This window comes from Grampus griseus (assembly GCF_964374135.1).
Source record: "Grampus griseus genome assembly, chromosome: 9".
In the NCBI taxonomy this organism is placed as follows: Eukaryota; Metazoa; Chordata; class Mammalia; order Artiodactyla; family Delphinidae; genus Grampus; species Grampus griseus.
Window position 1 is genome coordinate 51,524,315 of NC_139003.1, and position 20,353 is coordinate 51,544,667.

At 35.2% G+C, this 20,353-nt stretch overlaps 1 protein-coding gene across 2 annotated transcripts in view; it reads right to left on the reverse strand.

Annotated features, from left to right (window-relative positions):
- The window catches only part of STK31 (serine/threonine kinase 31), a gene marked incomplete at both ends in the record, with an annotated part of 86,516 nt that overhangs the window by 25,219 nt on the left and 40,944 nt on the right, over positions 1-20,353 (reverse strand). For both annotated transcript variants that reach the window (XM_082662413.1, XM_082662414.1), the window contains 8 exons: positions 8,503-8,625; positions 11,727-11,876; positions 12,613-12,699; positions 14,225-14,350; positions 14,966-15,091; positions 17,224-17,304; positions 18,644-18,745; positions 19,976-20,107. In XM_082662413.1, coding sequence (XP_082518539.1) covers positions 8,503-8,625; positions 11,727-11,876; positions 12,613-12,699; positions 14,225-14,350; positions 14,966-15,091; positions 17,224-17,304; positions 18,644-18,745; positions 19,976-20,107 — 927 coding nt within the window. The remainder of the gene's footprint in view (positions 1-8,502; positions 8,626-11,726; positions 11,877-12,612; positions 12,700-14,224; positions 14,351-14,965; positions 15,092-17,223; positions 17,305-18,643; positions 18,746-19,975; positions 20,108-20,353) is intronic.

Below are 20,353 nucleotides of genomic sequence, written 5' to 3' on the forward strand. Positions count from 1 at the left end.
ACTCGAGTGCTGGATGCCCCATGCCAAAAAACTATCAAGACAAGAACATAACTGCACCCATTAGCAGACAGGCTGCCTAAAATCATACTAAGTTCACAGACACTCCAAAGCACACCACCGCACACGGTTCTGCCCACCAGAAAGACAAGATCCATCCCCACCCACCAAAACACAGGCACCAGTCCCCTCCACCAGGAAGTCTACACAATCCACTGAACCAACCTTACCCACTGGAGGCAGACACCAAAAACAACGGGAACAATGAACCTGCAGCCTGCAGGAGACCCCAAACACAGTAAGTTCAACAAAATGAGAAGACAGAGAAATATGCAGCAGATGGAAGGAACAAGGTAAAAACCAACCAGACCAAACAAATGAAGAGGAAATAGGCAGTCTACCTGAAAAAGAATTCAGAGTAATGACAGTAAAGATGATCCAAAATCTTGGAAACAGAATGGAGAAAATGCAAGAAACATTTAACAAAGAACTAAAAGAACAAAAGAGCAACAAAACAATGATGAACAACACAAGAAATGAAATTAAAAATTCTCTAGAAGGAATCAATAGCAGAATAACTGAGGCAGAAGAACAGATAAGTGACCTGGAAGATAAAATAGTGGAAATAACTACCACACGGCAGTATAAAGAAAAAAGAATGGAAAGAATTGAGGACAGTGTCAGAGACCACTGGGACAACATTAAATGCACAAACATTCGAATTATAGGGGTCCCAAAAGAAGAAGAGAAAAAGAAAGGGTCTGAGAAAATATTTGAAGAGAGGATACTTGAAAACTTCCCTAACATGGGAAAGGAAATAGTCAATCAAGTCCAGGAAGCGCAGAGAGTCCCATACAGGATAAATTCAAGGAGTAACATGCCAACACACATAGTAATCAAACTATCAAAAATTACAAAGAGAAAATATTAAAAGCAGCAAGGGAAAAGAAACAAATAACTACAATGGAATGCCCCATAAGGTTAACAGCTGATCTTTCAGCAGAAACTCTGCAAGCCAGAAGGGAGTGGCAGGACATATTTAAAGTGATAAAAGGGACAAACCTACAACCAAGATTACTCTACCCAGCATGGATCTCATTCACATTTGACAGAGAAATTAAAACCTTTACAGGCAGCAAAAGTTAAGAGAATTCAGCACCACCAAACCAGCTTTACAACAAATGCTAAAGGAACTTCTCTAGGCAGGAAACACAAGAGGAGGAAAAGACCTACAAAAACAAACCCCGAATAATTAAGAAAATGGTAATAGGAACATACATATCGATAATTACCTTACACGTAAATGGATTAAATGCTCCAAGCAAAAGACACAGACTGGATGAATGGACACAGAAACAAGACCCATATATATACTGTCAACAAGAGACCCACTTCAGACCTAGGGACCCACAGACTGAAAGTGAGGGGATGGAAAAAGATTATTCCACACAAATGGGTATCAAAAGAAAGCTAGAGTAGCAATTCTCATGTCAGACAAAATAGACTTTAAAACAAAGACTATTACAAGAGACAAAGAAGGACACTACACAATGATCGAGGAATCAATCCAAGAAGATATAACAATCGTAAATATTTATGCACCCAAAATAGGAGCACTTCAATACATAAGGCAAATGCTAACAGCCATAAAAGGGGAAATCAACAGCAAGACAATCATAGTACGGGGCTTTAACACCACACTTTCACCAATGGACAGAGCATCCAAAAAGAAAATAAATAAGGAAACACAAGCTTTAAATGACACATTAAACAAGATGCACTTAATTGATATTTATAGGACAATCCATCCAAAAATAACAGAATACACTTTCTTCTCAAGTGCTCATGGAACATTCTCCAGGATAGATCACACCTTAGGTCACAAAGCAAGCCTTGGTAAATTTAAGAAAACTGAAATCGTATCAACTATCTTTTCTGACCACAACGCTATGAGACCAGATATCAATTACAGGAAAAAACTGTAAAAAATATAAACGCATGGAGGCTAAATATGCTACTAAATAACTAAGAGATCACTGAAGAAGTCAGAGGAAATCAAAAAAATACCTAGAAACAAATGACAATGAAAACACGATGACCCAAAACCTATGAGATGCAGCAACAGTTCTAAGAGGGAAGTTTATAGCAATACAATCCTACCTCAGGAAACAAGAAACATCTCAAATAAACAACCTCACCACACCTAAAGCAATTAGAGAAAAAACAAAAAAAAACCCCAAAGTTAGCAGAAGAAAGAAATCATAAAGGGCAGATCCGAAATAAATGAAAAAGAAATGAAGGAAACAATAGCAAAGATCAATAGAACTAAAAGCTGGTTCTTTCAGAGGATAAACAAAATTGATAAACCATTAGGCAGACTCATCAAGAAAAAAAGGGAGAAGACTCAAATTGACAGAATTAGAAATGAAAAAGGCAGAAATACAAAGGGACACTGCAGAAATACAAAGGATCAGGAGAGATTACTACAAGCAACTATATATGCCAGTAAAACAGACAACCTGAAAGAAATGGACAAATTCTTAGAAAAGCACAACCTTCTGAGACTGAACCAGGAAGACATAGAAAACATAAAAAGACCAATTACAAGCCCTGAAATTGAAACTGTGATTAAAAATCATCCAACAAGCAAAAGCCCAGGACCAGATGGCTTCACAGGCAAATTCTATCAAACATTTAGCAAAGAGCTAACACCTATCCTTCTAAAACCCTTCCAAAATTTAGCAGAGGGAGGAACACTCCCAAACTCATTCTACGAGGTCACCAACACCCTGATACCAAAACCAGACAAAGATGTCACAAAAAAGGAAAACTACAGGCCAATATCACCGATGAACACAGATGCAAAAATCCTCAACAAAATACTAGCAAACAGAATACAACAGCACATTAAAAGGATCATACACCATGATCAAGTGAGTTTTACGCCAGGAATGCAAGGATTCTTCAATATACAGAAATCAATCAATGTGACACACCGTATTAAAAAACTGAAGGATAAAAACCATATGATAATCTCAACAGATGCAGAAAAAACTTTCAACAAAATTCAACACCCATTTATGATAAAAACTCTCCAGAAAGTAGGCATAGAGGGAACCTACGTCAATATAATAAAGGCCATATAAGACAAACCCACAGCCAACATCGTTCTCAATGGTGAAAAACTGAAACCATTTCCTCTAAGAACAGGAATAAGACAAGGTTGCCCACTCTCACCACTATTATTCAACAGAGTTTTGGAAGCTTTAGCCACAGCAATCAGAGACAAAAAAGAAATAAAAGGAATCCAAATCTAAAAGAAGTAAAACTGTCACTGTCTGCAGATGACATGATACTATACATAGAGAACCCTAAAGATGCTACCAGAAAACTGCTAGAGCTAATCAATGAATTTGGTAAGGTTGCAGGATACAAAATTAATGCACAGAAATCTCTTGCACTCCTATACACTAATGATAAAAAATGTGAAAAAGAAATTAAGGAAACACTCCCATTTACCACCGCAACAAAAAGAATAAAATATCTAGGAATAAACCTACGTAAGGAGACAAAGACCTGTATGCAGAAAACTATAAGACAGTGGTGAAAGAAATTAAAGATGATACCAACAGATGGAGAGATATGCCCTGTTCTTGGATTGGAAGAATCAACATTGTGAAAATGACTCTACTACCCAAAGCAATCTACAGATTCAATGCAATCCCTATCAAATTACCAATGGCATTTTTCACAGAACTAGAACAAAAAATTTCACAATTTGTATGGAAACACAAAAGACCCCGAAAAGGCAAAGCAATCATGAGAAAGAAAAATGGAGCTGGAGGAATCAGGCTCCCTGACCTCACACTATACTACAAAGCTACAGTAATCAAGACAGTATGGTACTGGCACAAAAACAGAAATGTAGATCAACGGAACAGGATAGAAAGCCCAGCGATAAACCCATGCACATATGGTCACCTTATCTTTGATAAAGGAGGCAAGAATATACAATGGAGAAAAGACAGCCTCTTCAATAAGTGGTGCTGGAAAACTGGACAGCTACATGTAAAAGAATGAAATTACAACACTTCCTAACACCATACACAAAAATAAACTCAAAATGGATTAAAGACCTAAATGTAAGGCCAGACACCATCAAACTCTTAGAGGAAAACATAGGCAGAACACTCTATGACATAAATCACAGCAAGATCCTTTTTGACCCACCTCCAAGAGTAATGGAAATAAAAATAAACAAATGGGACCTAATGAAACTTAAAAGCTTTTGAACAGCAAAGGAAACGGAAACCATAAACAAGACAAAAAGACAAACCTCAGAATGGGAGAAAATATTTGCAAATGAAGCAAACTGACAAAGGATTAATCTCCAAAATTATACAAGCAGCTCATGCAGCTCAATATCAAAAAAACAAACAACCCAATCCAAAAATGGGCAGAAGACCTAAATAGACATTTCTCCTAAGAAGATATACAGATTGCCAATAAACACATGAAAGGATGCTCAACATCACTAATCATTAGAGAAATGCAAATCAAAACTACAATGAGATATCATCTCACACTGGTCAGAATGGCCATCATCAAAAAAATCTACAAACAATAAATGCTAGAGAAGGTGTGGAGAAAAGGTAACCGTCTTGCACTGTTGGTGGGAATGTAAATTGGTACAGCCACTATGGAGAACAGTACGGAGGTTCCTTAAAAAACTAAAAACAGAACTACCATATGACCCAGCAATCCCACTACTGGGCACATACCCTGAGAAAACCGTAATTCAAAGAGTCATGTCCCACAATGTTCATTGCAGCACTATTTACAATAGCCAGGACATGGAAGCAATCTAAGTGTCCATTAACAGATGAATAGATAAAGAAGATGGTACACATATATACAATGGAATATTACTCAGCCATAAAAAGAAACGAAATTGAGTTATTTGTAGTGAGGTGGATGGATCCAGAGTCTGTCATACAGAGCGAAGTCAGAAAGAGAAAAACAAATACCATATGCTAACACATATATATATATGGAATAAAAAAAAATGGTTCTGAAAACCTAGGGGCAGGACAGGAATAAAGACACAGACACAGAGAATGGCCTTGAGGACACGGGGAGGGGGAAGGGTAAGCTGGGACAAAGTGAGAGAGTAGCATTGACATATACACTACCAAATGTAAAATAGCTAGTGGGAAGCAGCTGCATAGCACAGGGAGATCAGCTTTGTGCTTTGTGACCACCTAGAAGGGTGGGATAGGGAGGGGGGGAGGGAGATGCAACAGGCAGGGTATATGGGGATATATGTATACATATAGCTGATTCACTGTGTTATACAGCAGAAACTTTACAACACTGTAAAGCAATTAATACTCCAATAAAGATGTTAAAAAATAAAAGAATAAAAAACAATGTACATCCCCTAATTTAAGAATATATTTTATTGTTAAAAAACGTTAACCATCATCTGACATGCAGGGTTGCCACAAATCTTCAATATATAAAAAAACACAATATATGTGAAGTGCAATAAAGTGAAGCTCAATAAAACAAGGCATGCCTGTATTAATAGTTCATTCCTTTTTATTGCTGAGTAATATTCCAATGAATATATAGCAGACTGTTTTTCCATTCATCTGTTTATGGACATTTGGGTTGTTCCCATTTTTTGGCTCTTACAAATAAAATGTCTTTGAATATTTTTGTACAAGTCTTTGTGTGGACATATGCTTTTATTTCTCTTGGCTAAATATCTAGGAGTAAAACAGCTGGGTCATATAATAGGTATATGTTTAATCTTTTAACAACTGCCAAGTTGTTTTCCAAAGTGGTTGTTACATTTACATTCCCCTCAGCAATATATGAGAGTTCTAGTTGCTATACATCTTAGCCAACACTTGATGTGGTTAGTATTTTTAATTTTAGACATTATAGTGGGCGTGTGGTAGTATCTCCTTTTGGTTTTAATTTGTATTTCCCCAATGACTAATGATATTGAGAGCATGTTTTCACATGCTTATTTACCATCTGGACATTTTATTTGGTAAGTGCCTATTTAAATATTTTGTCCATTTTTGAGTTGTCTTCTTATTATTCAGTTGTAAGAGTTCACTGTAAGCTGTATAGAAGTCTTCTGTCAGATATATGTTTTGCAAATATTTCCTCCAAGTTTGTGTATGACTTGCCTTTCATTTTTGTAACAGTGTCTTGTGAAGAGCACAATTTTAAATTTTGATGAAATCCAAATTATTTTCTTTTATACTTGATGTTTTTTGTGTCCTATTACAAAAAATCTTTGCCAAACTCAGTAAGATTTTCTCCTGTATTTTATTCTTGAGTTTTAGAGACTTAGGTTTTACATTTTGGTCTAATATACATTTAGAGTTAATTTTTATACATTGTGCAATGAATGAGTCAAAGTTTATTTTTTATGTACAGATACCCAATTGTTATCCATTTGTTGAAGACTATCTTTTCCCTCATAGAACTGTCCTGGCACCTTGGTCAAAAATCAACTGACCATATTTTAGTGGGTGTTATTTCTACTGTCTCTATTCTGTTCCATTGATCCATGTCTAACTTTACATCAATATCACACTGTCTTGATTTACGGTAATTTTATTAAGTCTTAAAATCAGTTAAAATCCTCCACTTGTATTCTTTTTCAAAATTGTTTTAGCTATCCCAGATCCCATGTATTTTCATATAAACTACAGAATCTGATTGTCAATTACTGTCAAAAAAAAAAAAAAGTAAGCCTAGAAGGAGTTTTGTTGAAATTGTATCAAAACTATGACCAATTTGAGAAGAACTCACATCCATACAACACTGATTCTTCCAGTCCATGAACATGGCGCATCTCTCCATTTATTTACACCTTCTTTAGTTCCTCTCAACAATACTTTTGTAGTTTTCAGTATAAAGATCTTGCAAATCTTTTGTCAATTTAGCTCTAAAAGCTCCATATTTTTTTTTTTTTTTTTTGCGGTACGCGGGCCTCTCACCGTTGTGGCCTCTCCCGTTGTGGAGCACAGGCTCCGGACGCGCAGGCCCAGCGGCCATGGCTCACGGGCCCAGGCGCTCCGCGGCATGTGGGATCTTCCCGGACCGGGGCACAAACCCGTGTCCCCTGCATCGGCAGGCAGACTCTCAACCACTGCGCCACCAGGGAAGCCCCTAAAAGCTCCATATTTTTTATACTTCTGTAAATGACTGTTTAATTTCAATTTCCTAGTATAAAGAAACCCAATTAATTATTATACTGACTTTGTATCCTGCAACCTTGCTAAATTTGTTGGTTTTAGTAGCATTAATGTATATAACATTCATAAAGATTTTCTACATAATTAATCATGTCACCTGCAAATAAAGATGGCTTTACTTCTTCATTTTCAAACTGTATGCTTTTTGTTTTGTTGCCTTATTTGACTAACTACAACCAGGATTAGCAAACTACAGCCTGTATGCCAAATCCATCCCACTGCTTGTTTTCATGCAGCATGCAAGCCAAGAATGGTTTTCACATTTTAAAATGTTTAAAAGAAAATCAAAGAATACTATTTCATGACACATGAAAATTATATGAAATTCAAATTTCAATATCCATAAATAAAGTTTTATTGGAACAGAGGCACTCACTCATTTATGTACTGTCTATAGCTGCTTTCAGGCTAAAGCAGCAGAAACCATATGTCTCACAAAGCCTGAACTATTTACCATCTGGCCGCTTATGGAAAATTTTGCTGACCCCTGGGCTAGAACCTCCAGTACAATGTTAAACAGAAGAAGTGAGAACAGACATCCTTCCCTGTTAACACTTAACCCCTCATATTTCACAGGAAGAACGGGTTTAAACCATGGATTAGAAATAGCTATTTGGTTTACACTCAAAGCAGGAACTTTTACTCAAGGCTTATTTAATATCATTTAATATTTATTTTCCATATATGCATGAATTACTTCCAGATTAATATAGGACAAAACCATCCTCACTGTTAATCTTGACTTCAATAAAACTAAGACAGTAGCATGCTATGTAAAACATATTATCAAGCCAATTTTTAGAAAGTACACAACAGATGATAAGAAGTACAGCTGACTCCTTGAACAACATGGAGGTTAGAGGTGCCGAAGCTTGGCACAGTTGAAAACCCGCATAGAATTTATGGTTGGCCCTCCATATCCCTGGTTCCTCTGTACGTGCGCAACCATGGATGGAGTGGTACTATAGTATATACTTCTGAAAATGAAACTGCGCTTAAGTGGACCCAGGCAGTTCAAACCCATGTTGTTCAAAGATCAACTGTAGAGCAACAGTTTATGACAACCTTTTAAAAACAAGTGGGAAGAAATTTTTTTCTACTAAAAATCTACCACTATTTTTTATTCAGAGTAATATACTGAGGAAAGCCACTTCAAACCATCACTTTCTATACTGAAATATATATAAATAAATGACTTATCTGTTTCAATAAAAAAATAACATACCCACAATAAAAGGCAGCCATAAGCATATAAGTCAGAACTTGGAGAAGCAGGTTTTCCCATTTTCAATTCAGGTGATAGCAAACTCAAGTCACCAATCATCATGTTCACTGAGGCTCGCTGACTCTACAAAAACAGTAGGTTAAATATTTTAAAGGCAACACAGTTGAGGCAGCATTCTGTGAAGTAATCTGCATTTAATCAACACAAAAAATATTCATTTGAAATATTTTATTCTCTCTTGCTTTCAAATATTTTTACCTAATTTCCACTATTATAAATTGCTCTTAAAATCAGTCTCATGAAATTAACAGTGAGACTATGGTTACATTTCACATTGTAGACTCCAGCAGATTAAAAACTAAGAACTAGTGATTCTTTAAGAATTTGGTACTCTTTTGTAAAAAAAACACACTTCATAAGGGCTAGAGGCAGTGCTATTTTCTAATTCTGAAAATTCTAAATAACTTTTAAAAACCACAAGTCTACAAAGTACTTCCTTACTGACCATTTTCTAAGTACACCATTTCCAATGTGCCAAAGGATGATGAATGACAAGAACATGAACCCTGGATTCAGACAAACCTTGACTGCAATTCCCACTCTGCCATTTATTTGCTATGTGACCTTGGGCTTTAACCACTTTGAGCCTAAATTAATTAATTTGTAAAAAGGAAATTAATTAATTTGTAACTACTTTACAGAGTTATTGTAAAGGTAAAGGTAATCAGTACAATAATTACCCAGTACATATCACTACCATCATTATCCTTGCTTCTCAGAGTGTGGTCCAAAGACCAGCAGCTAGAGTATCACCCAGGAGCTTGTTAGAAATACAAAATCTCCATCCCAGAAATGCTGAATAAAAATCTGCATTTTATGTACACCTGAAACATATAGTATCATATACTAGTTTTAACTCAATTTCTAAAAATTGCATTTTAACAAGATCCCCAGGAGATTCACATGCAGTATGATGTATGAAAAGCAATGTTCTTGACTACAGTCTGCTTTTCAAATTACCCTTCCTGATTAGTACTTCAATCTGAGAGTGGGTGAAAAATGCAGCAAAAGGTGAGTTTAATCAATATTTCAAAGTAAATAATTTTAAATAGAGATTAAAAACAATGTTTTGTTGGATAATAACAGCTGACAAATCAGTATAAAACAGGAAGAATTCTTTGGAGTCATATCTATAGTTGTGCAAATGGCATGTTCAAAAGGTAAACTAACCAGGATCCCTATGAATTGAGAACTTTTTAAAACTCACAGTTCAGTTATTTTTCTTAAGATGTTATCCTAATTTTCATTAAAATAAACATTTCAGCAAATCTACTATGTATAAATCCTCTATAATCCAGCATTTCATTATAGTTTTACATTTTTATTTTCTCTTCTTTTTGGGGTACCACATGAACACCACTGAAACTGTATACAGACAGGTGGCATTATCCTATAACTTGCAGACGACCAACAAATAAAGCATTATGGGGACTTCCCTGGCAGTCCAGTGGTTAAGACTTTGCCTTCCAATGCAGGGGGTACAGGTTCGATCCCTGGTCAGGGAGTTAAGATCCCACAGCCTCGCGGCCAAAAAAACCAAAACATAAAACAGAAGCAATAACTGTAACAAATTCAATCAAGACTTTAAAAAAATGGTCCACATCAAAAAAAACTCTTTAAAAAAAAATTAAAAAGCATTATGACTTTTATTAGTCAAAAGGGAACTCCTCAGACAATAAAATATTGGCAGGGATGTTGAAAAACTGGAATCCTCATACATCGCTGATGAGAATGAAAAACAGTGCAGCCATTTTGGAAAACAGTTTTGTTCATTAAACGGTGAAACACAGAAGAGTTACCATATAACCCAACAATTCCACTCCCAAGAAAACATATCTCCACACAAAAACTTGTATACTGATTTTCATAGCAGCATTATTCATAATAATCAAAAAGTGGAAACCCAAATGCCCACAAACTGACGAAGGTAAAAACAAAATATGGCATATCCATACAACGAAATATTATTTGGGCATTTTAAAAAGGGAATGAAGTTTAGACACATGCTACAACATGGATGAACTTTTAAAACATTACGCAGAGTGAAATAAGTCAATCACAAAAGGCCACACATGATTCCATTTATAGGAAGTGTCCAGAAGAGGCAAATCCATAGGGACAGAAAATGGATTAGCGGTTTCCAAGAGGCTGAGTAGAGAAAGAAAGAGGGAGTAACTGCAAACCGGTATGGGGTTTCTTTTTGAGGGTGATAAAAAACGTTCTGGAATTAGACAGTGGTGACTGATGCAGAACTTTTTGACCATATTAAGATTAGTAGTGAATTATACACATTATGGTATGTGAATTATATCTCAATAAAGCTGTTATTTTAACAAAGAGAACTGCTCCCTCGTGATTGTATATATATTTTTTTTTGTGTGGTACATGGGCCTCTCACTGTTGTGGCCTCTCCTGTTGCGGAGCACAGGCTCCGGACGTGCAGGCTCATGGACCTAGCTGCTCCGCGGCATGTGGGATCTTCCCGGACCAGGGCACGAACCCGTGTCCCCGGCATCGGCAGGCAGACTCTCAACCACTGCGCCACCAGGGAAGCCCCTCGTGATTGTATTTTGAAACTGCCCATTCTACCAAAAAGAAAAAAAAAAAAGATCACAATATGCTCTTTAATTGTCTGATATTGTTATTCCCACAAATTGCCTCTTCTGAGGTAACATGACACCAAAATTCACAGGCAATGTCATCAAACTCGAACTTGAATTAAGTGGAAAAGTCCAAGGTTCCCAAGTTTCTAAAAATGCCCATTAATCAAAAAATAGCAAAGTATGTATATCTAAATTTAATCTATCGAGGGGAAGGGCACCAGTAGACTGAGAGACAGGAGATGGCCACCTAGTTTTCCTTGTGTACTTCCAGCAACTAAATGTTTCTTGATGAATTAACTGATTAATGCTAATGCTGTCAATGCCATTGACTGTAATTTCAGGCTGCTCCTAAGACTTACGGTTAAAAAATATAATGCACAACTTTAGAAACTCTTGTTCCAGCACCCACCTGATAACACATAATTGCTTGCACTATATGACACACCTTAACTGAAGGCAAAGGTCTTATAATAAATTACCATATGATATAAAAGTGCTGAACTACTGCCTAATAATACTAAATGAAGTCTAGAACTTATTTACAAAACCATTATATTTTACCACAGATTTGGTGAAGTCAAAATCTCCAACAATTCCCTGTTGACGGTTTAAAGCAAATACATTGTTCTGATGAAGTGATCCATGAATTATGTCAGCCTTGTGCAATGTATGCAGGCCCTGGGCAACACCTTTCATGACCTTTAAAGCTTCCTACAGACAAGTACATACAAAAGAAGTCAGGAAGTAGACAAATCATTTTAACAGCTGAACATTTTCTCTAATTAAAAGACTTTTCCAGAAGTGACTAAGCTTCCTCCAAATGAACCTTTAAAAAGAATACAGCAATAGAGAAAGAATTAAAGGACAGAAGTCCTGATTATGTAACTGGTAATACCATATGTGTGTGTGTGTGTGTGTGTGTGTGTGTGTGTGTGTGTGTGTGTGTGTATGACTTAGAGACTACAGTCTCTAAGAAGACTTGGATTACAAATAATGAGCAGAAGGCATCTAAAAAAGAAAAAGAGACTGAAAAAGTGTTACTGGGTAGCAAGAATCTGGGCATCCTTTATTGTTATTACTAATATAAATTTACAATAGAAATTAAAGCTATTGCTTAAAACTTAAAATACCAAGTGCTATACTACACAATTTACATACAGTACAACTTAATAGTTATAAGGATGGGCTTTGGTGCCAAAAAGACCCAATTCCAAGTCCCAACTCAGCCACTGGATGAGGGACCCTGTGCAAGTCACATTAATCTCTGTGAGCCTCATTTTTCTAATCTGTATATAATAGGATAACTCATATCACAGGGCTGATATGACAATTAAACAAAATGAGTCAAAACTGTACACTGTATAAAGCATGTAGTATATCCTCAATAAACTTTAGATGTTATTTTTCTCATTTAATACATCCATGGAAATAAGGTTTTTTTACTTACTTCTAAAGTTAAAGGCATGCTGGATTGAATAGCACTCAGGTTTGCCCTAGGATAGTATGGGACCATCAGATAAGCCATAGGATCAGACTGAGAAGCAAAACAGAGAACGAGAATCTAAGTGAAAAATTCTTCAATATATTTTTAGTATACAATGACTGTACAAAATAACTTTTCTGGAAAGAATTACTTCTGTGCTGTGCAAAAGCTTTTAAGTTTAATTAGGCCCTGTTTGTTTAGTTTTGCTTTTATTTCTTTTGCCTTGGGAGACAGATAGGAGAAAATATTGCTACAATTTATGTCAGACTGTTTCTTCTACGTTCTCTTCCAGGAGTTCTATGGTTTTATGTCTTACATTTAGGTCTTCAAACTATTTTGAGTTTATTTTTATATATGATGTAAGGGAATGCTCTAATTTCTTTGTTTTACATGCCTAGCACCACCTTTTGAAAAGACTGTCTAATTAAACTTAAAAGCTTTTGCACAGCAAAGGAAACTATCAACAAAATGAAGACAACCTACGAAATGAGAGAAAATATTCACAAATGATGCGATTAACAAGGGATTAATATCCAGAATATACAAAAAGCTCATACAACTCAATATCAAAAAACACCAATCAAAATATGGGCAGAAGACTTGAATAGACATTTTTCCAAAGAAGACATACAGATGGCTAACAGGTACATGAAAAGATGCTCAATATCACCAGTTATTAGAGAAATGCAAATCAAAACCACAATGAGGTATCACCTCACACCTGTCATAATGGCTATCATCAAAAAATCTACAAATAACAAATTCTGGAGAAGATGTGGAGAAAAGGGAGCCATTATACATTGTCAGTAGGAATGTAAATTGGTGTCGCCACTATGGAAAACAGTATGGAGGTTCCTCAAAAAACTAAAAATAGAACTACCATATGATCCAGCAGTTCCACTCCTGGGTATATATCCGGGAAAAACAAAAAAAACTTATTCTAAAAGATACATGCACCACAATGTTCATAACAGCACTATTTACAATAGCCACGACATGGAAGCAACCCAAATGCCCATCAATAGATGACTGGATTAAGAAGATGTGGTAGATATACAATGTGATATTAGCCATTTAAAAGAATGAAATACTGTCATTTGCAACAACATGGATAGAGAATATCATGCTTAGTGAAATAAGTCAGAGAAAGACAAATACTATATGATATCACATACGTAGAATCTAAAAAATAATACAAATGAACGTATATACAAAACAGAAACAAACTCACAGACATAGAAAACAAACTTGTGGTTACCAAAGGGGGGAGGGAAAGTGGGAGGGACAAATTAGGGGTATGGGATTAACAAATACAAACTATTATATATAAAATAGATAAGCAACAAGGATTTACTGTTTAGCACAGGGAATTATACCCATTATCATGTAATGGAATATAATCTGCAAATATACTGAATCACTATGCTGTACACTTGAAACTAACACAATATTGTAAATCAACTATATACTTCAATTTTTAAAAAGTTAAAAGGAATTAATTACTTCTCTAAAGCTTGGAGCTAAAACGCACTTTAAATAAAATGTTTTCTGCAAGAGATTAGCATAAAAACTTTACCTTACACAAAAATAGGAATATCAATGGTAGCAACCCAGACTCTTCTTTAGCTTCTCTCCAAGCTCTGTGATACGCGGCTGCTCTCTGAATTACCCTGGCTTCTGTGTCGACATCCACAGAATAGCCCTTGTACCAAAAAAAAAAAAAAGAGGGATTGGCAATTCCAAGATTAAAAATCTCACTCTAATTATATATCATTCCAACTTAAATTAGATTTTTATATAAGTTAAAATATAACTAAATTTATTTTTTAATACTTTTTCTATCTGCTTTAAATGATATGATATAGAAAGAAAAGAACATTTCTACCAGTAGCTTAATATACACTCTACAATATGCATTCACTAAAGCCAAAGTAATTATCTTACTATCATGATTAACAGTTTTCCAGGTCAATGAAGAGAAGAAATCAAAGAACAGAAGACTGTGTTGGCAAAATAGTTGAGATTTCAAAGAGAAATGTAAGAAAAACAAGAATTTTAAAAGGCTCTTGGCTAGAATGTAATAAGTTCACCCGAAAAAAGGAAAGCAAGTATATTCTATTAAAGACATACATTATTTAGGGAAATGAGAGAAACTTTAAATTCAAAATTAGTTCCGGCAACCACACTGGAAGCATAATCATCGTACCAGTCAATTCACATAATTTAGAAAATAAACAGTGGGTCTTTACTTTCCTGAAAAGTACCACCAACACTCCCCTTTGTACTTCTGAATCTCCCACAAGACCAAAGAACTTACCTTTAAAAGAATTATCTGCCCGTTAACCTCAGAACATACCAAAGGACGCTTCCCGCTAAGTTCCTTCATGGGCTCAGCATCAAGAAGATCCCTTTCCAAGCTCATTGTAAGAAGACCACCAGAGTTCTAGGCAAAAGTTTTTGTTACAGTTGAAGAATCCAAATAATCCCAGCACTTTTAAATAACCAACAAAATTAGTTACATACTATTAGATGGACTGGACATCAACCCTACTGGAGACACCAATAAATAAAAATATTTAAAGTTTCATATTTTTTCTATTTCCTGACTCTTGAACTCCCACCCAAAATGTAACGACCATACGTTTAATCATTGCAACAGCTCTCTAACAGATTCTTAAGATGACTGGGAGGAACCAGACGTGCTTCCAAGGGACCCTGATGTTTACTTGGAAAACTTCATGTGTTTCCTAAAAAATATTAAAATGATGACAAATAAAAAGGAGACTGTACAATGGGAATGAGATGTCTAAAAATTATGACTACTGTGAACTCTAACACCCCTGCCTCTGAAGTGGAATCCTCAGAAGTGAAAATGGCTTTTAAATAATTTAACTCTACTAGGTATTTCTGCTACTTTTTAAAAGGAATAATTTTTTTGCACTAAAACATGACTATCAACATTTTAAATCAAGCTGAGTTTTACTATGGTAGAGTTTTAGTAAGAGGGGTTGTGAAATTTTTTTTTTTTTTTTAAAGTGTTGTCAGCATATTTAAGTAAGCCACAATACATAATCCACAGGGGTTTCCTAAGGATACATCACAGGAAAACATCTTAAAATAATTAAAGGCATCCATAAGCCACAATTCGAACCTTTTATAATCTTCCACAATAAAACAGATTAGCATATTTTTAAAATTAATTTTCAAGTCCTATATAGCACCACATATTCACTCACCCATCCTATAAGAGAGAGTCTCTAAGCAAGAGTTAAATAATTGCAAGGAAAACACTACATTATTTTAAAGTTCAGTCTGAAAAGATTATACAGTAATTGCTTTAACAATTTATGGGACTTATTAATCTTACATATTTATGAGTTCACAAGTCTATGTGAACATCCCTTTATGTACTGTATTTAAGCTATTATCATGGACTTAATGACAATCTTAAAGAATACACATCTTGGGCTTCCCTGGTGGCGCAGTGGTTAAGAATCCGCCTGCCAATACCGGGGACACGGGTTCGAGCCCTGGTCCGGGAAGATCCCACATGCCGTGGAGCAACTCAGCCCGTGAGCCACAACTACTGAGATTGTGCTCTAGAGCTTGCGAGCCACAACTACTGAAGCCTGCGTGCCTAGAGCCTGTGCTCCGCAACAAGAGAAGCCACCACAATGAGAAGCCCATGCACCGCAACAAAGAGTAGCCCCCACTCGCCGCAACTAGACAAAGTCCCACGTGTAGCAATGAACACCCAATGCAGCCAAAAATAAATAAATAAAATTAAAAATAAAAAGAAAAGAATAAACATCTCATCTAGTCCCTCATCCCTAGCAGACAACATAAAACACAGAGCTAACAGATTCTGCTCTGAGAGCCGAAGTTTACCAATCCTGCTCCACAGAGTCCTTCTAATACACTGATCTCCCAGACTTTGAATCCTGCCTGCTTTAACTTAAAAGATAAATTCTGTTTAAATTCCTCACGACTATCAGTGTCCTGCTTTTTTTTGGGTGTGGTACGCAGGCCTCTCACTGCTGTGGCCTCTCCCGCCGCGGAGCATAGGCTCCGGACACGCAGGCCCAGAGGCCATGGCTCACGGGCCCAGCCGCTCCGCGGCACGTGAGATCTTCCCGGACCGGGGCACGAACCCGCGTCCCCTGCATCGGCAGGTGGACTCTCAACCACTGTGCCACCAGGGAAGCCCAGTGTCCGTCCTGCTTTTATTCTAACCTGGAACAGAAGCTAAACTGCTTCATCACTTCAAAAAATAAACACCTGTAATTCAAATAAGTGCCATGCAATGTATTGAGTGGGTATGAGGAAAAGAGAAAACAAAGGAAAACATGCAAATTGATATAAAAATTGACATAAAAAACATGCAAATTGATATAAATATAGTATGCAAGTATTAAAGACAGTCTTGAGAAAAGTTCTAATAATACCTAAAAACCACTCCTCAGGAACATTTTCATAAAGTAAGGATATTATAAATTTAACACTAACATATAATGTTAACGTCATCACTTTTCAACACTCTACAGAATAGTAATTCTCAGGGGAAACAAAGCTTACCATGTACTTAAGTAATCCTATTTCAGGATAAAGTAGAGGAAGCTCAGGGAACCATTTCTGTACCAAGCTATTCAGCTTCTCCTAAATTTAAAAAATATTTTTATTATAGATCAATATATATTCAATTGTGACATGTTGGTAACTCCCTTATTATATATCTAACAAGATATATAATCTAATAATATATATAACCTCATAAAATATATAATCACTGATTTGGCCTTCTGCTACAAGAAATATTAAACGAAAACCAAGAGTCATTTGGTTCTAAATTACCATCTTACTAACAGAAGAAAAACTTAATTACCAATTTTAAGCTTAATATACATATACAGGCACAAAAGCTTGCCTAAGGTCAAAAGTCCATACTCATTCACAAGCTAAAATGAAAAAGTGTCATGAAAAACCAATTTGAGTCATAAAATTGTGACTATTTCTCAAAATAGCAGAACACAGTACAAACACAGAACAAAACAGAACACAGTAACATTTTAAAATAATGGCTATTTCATGTTAGGAAGAAAAAAATCATAAAAGCCTTGAAAGAAAAAATTAACATGTAGCTCTGCAAAAGCTACTTTGAAGCAAATGTGTAAATTGAGAATCCTTAGAAAAGTCACATCACATGTTTATTCAGTAAAACTTCTAGATACTTATCAAGTTCCTGGGAGATAGCTATTTTATCCAAGGTTCATAAGGTGAACAATGAAGCACACACTGTCAGATAAGTTTGCTAAATAATGCATAACACTTAAAATGCCTATTATTTTCATAGTATTTTTATTTTTCAGAGGCACTGTTTCTTATCTTCTTTCCCATAACATCCCTGAAACATAAAATACAATATTCTTTCCATTTTAAAGACAAAATATGCTGACTAACTCTTCCAAAGTCACAAAAATTCATGGTAGAACTTTCCCCCAACCCAGCAGTTTTATTTTGTTATATTCTTCAATTAAATTATGATGCCCTATTAATGTTTTCATTGCAGTTTTAAGCTAAAATGATGTTCATACAGATTTTAATAAAGGAAAAAAACTTTAGGCTTTATCTTCAACAGAAAACAAGCAATATGCAAAAGTGTCTGTTATGATCTCGATTCTTGTAAAAACAAGCAGAAAGCAAACTAAAAGGAAGTAAACTCAAAAGTTAAATGTGATTATACTACTGTTACCACTGAGTGAGAACATTACAGATGATGTTTCTTCTTCCTTATACTTTTCTGTAGTTTTCACATTTGGCACAATGGTTATGAATTATTTTGTCATCAGAAATTAATTTCTAAATTCACAAACATTACTATACCAACTTAACTATGCCAATATAATCTCTGATCTTTTGATTATAGTACACTTCATAAAAATGGATATTTGAATTCAATTTTTACAGTAGAAACTATTTCAAAGCATCAAATACTTACATATTCCTCCCGCTCATGATAAATTTCCTGAAAGACACTATTCTGCAACTGAGTTATTTCCTGTTTTATTTCCTCAATCTCAGATCCATCATGGTCATCAGACTTTAATCAGAAAGAAAAAAGTGACCTTATAGACTTATGAAAGTAGACTCAAAACAAGTCTTCCTAGTAAGAATTAATGCAACTTCTACAGCAAATCACTCTGTCTGATTTCTATTCATCCTTCTATACCTAGCACATAACAATCTCTCATAACACTTGTCGAATTAATATTTATTAGTTTATTCTAATCCTGACTTTTCCAAAACCTACAAAAAGGAATTATAAAAATAAAGTCATAAAATTAATTACATAGATTTTTCTTATCTCTTAATTTGCTGTACATTTTCTCTAAGATGACCAACTGCCACCATAAAGTAAATGTCAAGAATAGGAACCAGAATACAATTAAACTCCCTGGAACCTTTTTCTATGTAAGATTTGATTTTTAAAAAAATTAGTAAACATGTGGCATGTCTACTACAAGAAAGACAATGTAGGACTCACAAAGACTCCATAAAACTCTAAGATAATTAACAAGCCTCCTTAAAAGGTACATGTTTTCAAAGTTAGATGTTTCTATAAAAGTTAAAAAATTAAACTAAAAAAGACCCCATTCCCCACAGCCCAAAATAGGATAAAACTAGAAAAATTTTAAACTATTAAATTAGCTCTACTCCATGCTTAAATGCTCCAATGAGGAAGAAAGCTAACTCAAGTTGGATTAAGATATAATGTAAATCCCTTTGACAAGTAAATTCTTTGTTCAAGGAAACAAAGAATGCCAGTTTATTCACAGTTTCAAGCCTAAAGAAGGAGGTTTAGTGCAGTTTAAAGTGTCCTAATTCTTCCAGTTCTATTATAATATGAAAACAACTTAAACTATTTGCAAGAAATAGTATGTCCAGCCATTAAAAAGAGAGCTAACAAAAGACATCCTGATCTTTACAACAAAATTCTGCCTTTGGGGGAGTACCCCATTGCCTTGCAGCATGTAGCAGGCTTGTTTTTAATAGACATTATAACAGTCCATTATCAACAGTTTTTTAAATTATTCGAAAATGCTTATCTTACTAACAACCAAGGCAAAGACGTAAAATGTATTTTTAAAGCACTTCATGACATGGGAAAATGTTTACACTATTAACGTAGTAATTTTATTTAAACACAAACACAGAAGGGAAAAATAAAACAAAATGTGAATAATTTTAAAGAGTGTATTTATGCATTACTCTTACGCATAAATAAAATGAGGTACACACAGAGTTCACTAAGAACCAACTGTTTCCTTACTTCTTCCAAATTATTCTTTTCAACCAATTTCCATCTCAGTCGAGCCTTTAAGCTTTTCAGTGTCTTTTTAATGGACAGCAAGTGATCCACATTGGGGCGCTTATTTAAACATTCAATAATCTGTTTCTTAAACTAAGTGAGAGAAAGAGTTGTTATATTTTCAACACACAGACAACAATATTAATCGAACAGTCGCTTCCTGACCACTCATTAATTTTCTATTAAGATTCAACTAGTATTTACTGAGTTCAGATTGAAATAAGAAATTCTTCAATTTTCAACAAGACAATTCTACCCACTGATTTCTTAATTATCCACATATCTATTTAGAAGAGTATCATTCTAGCAATCAAAGAAACAACGGGAAAAAATATTTCA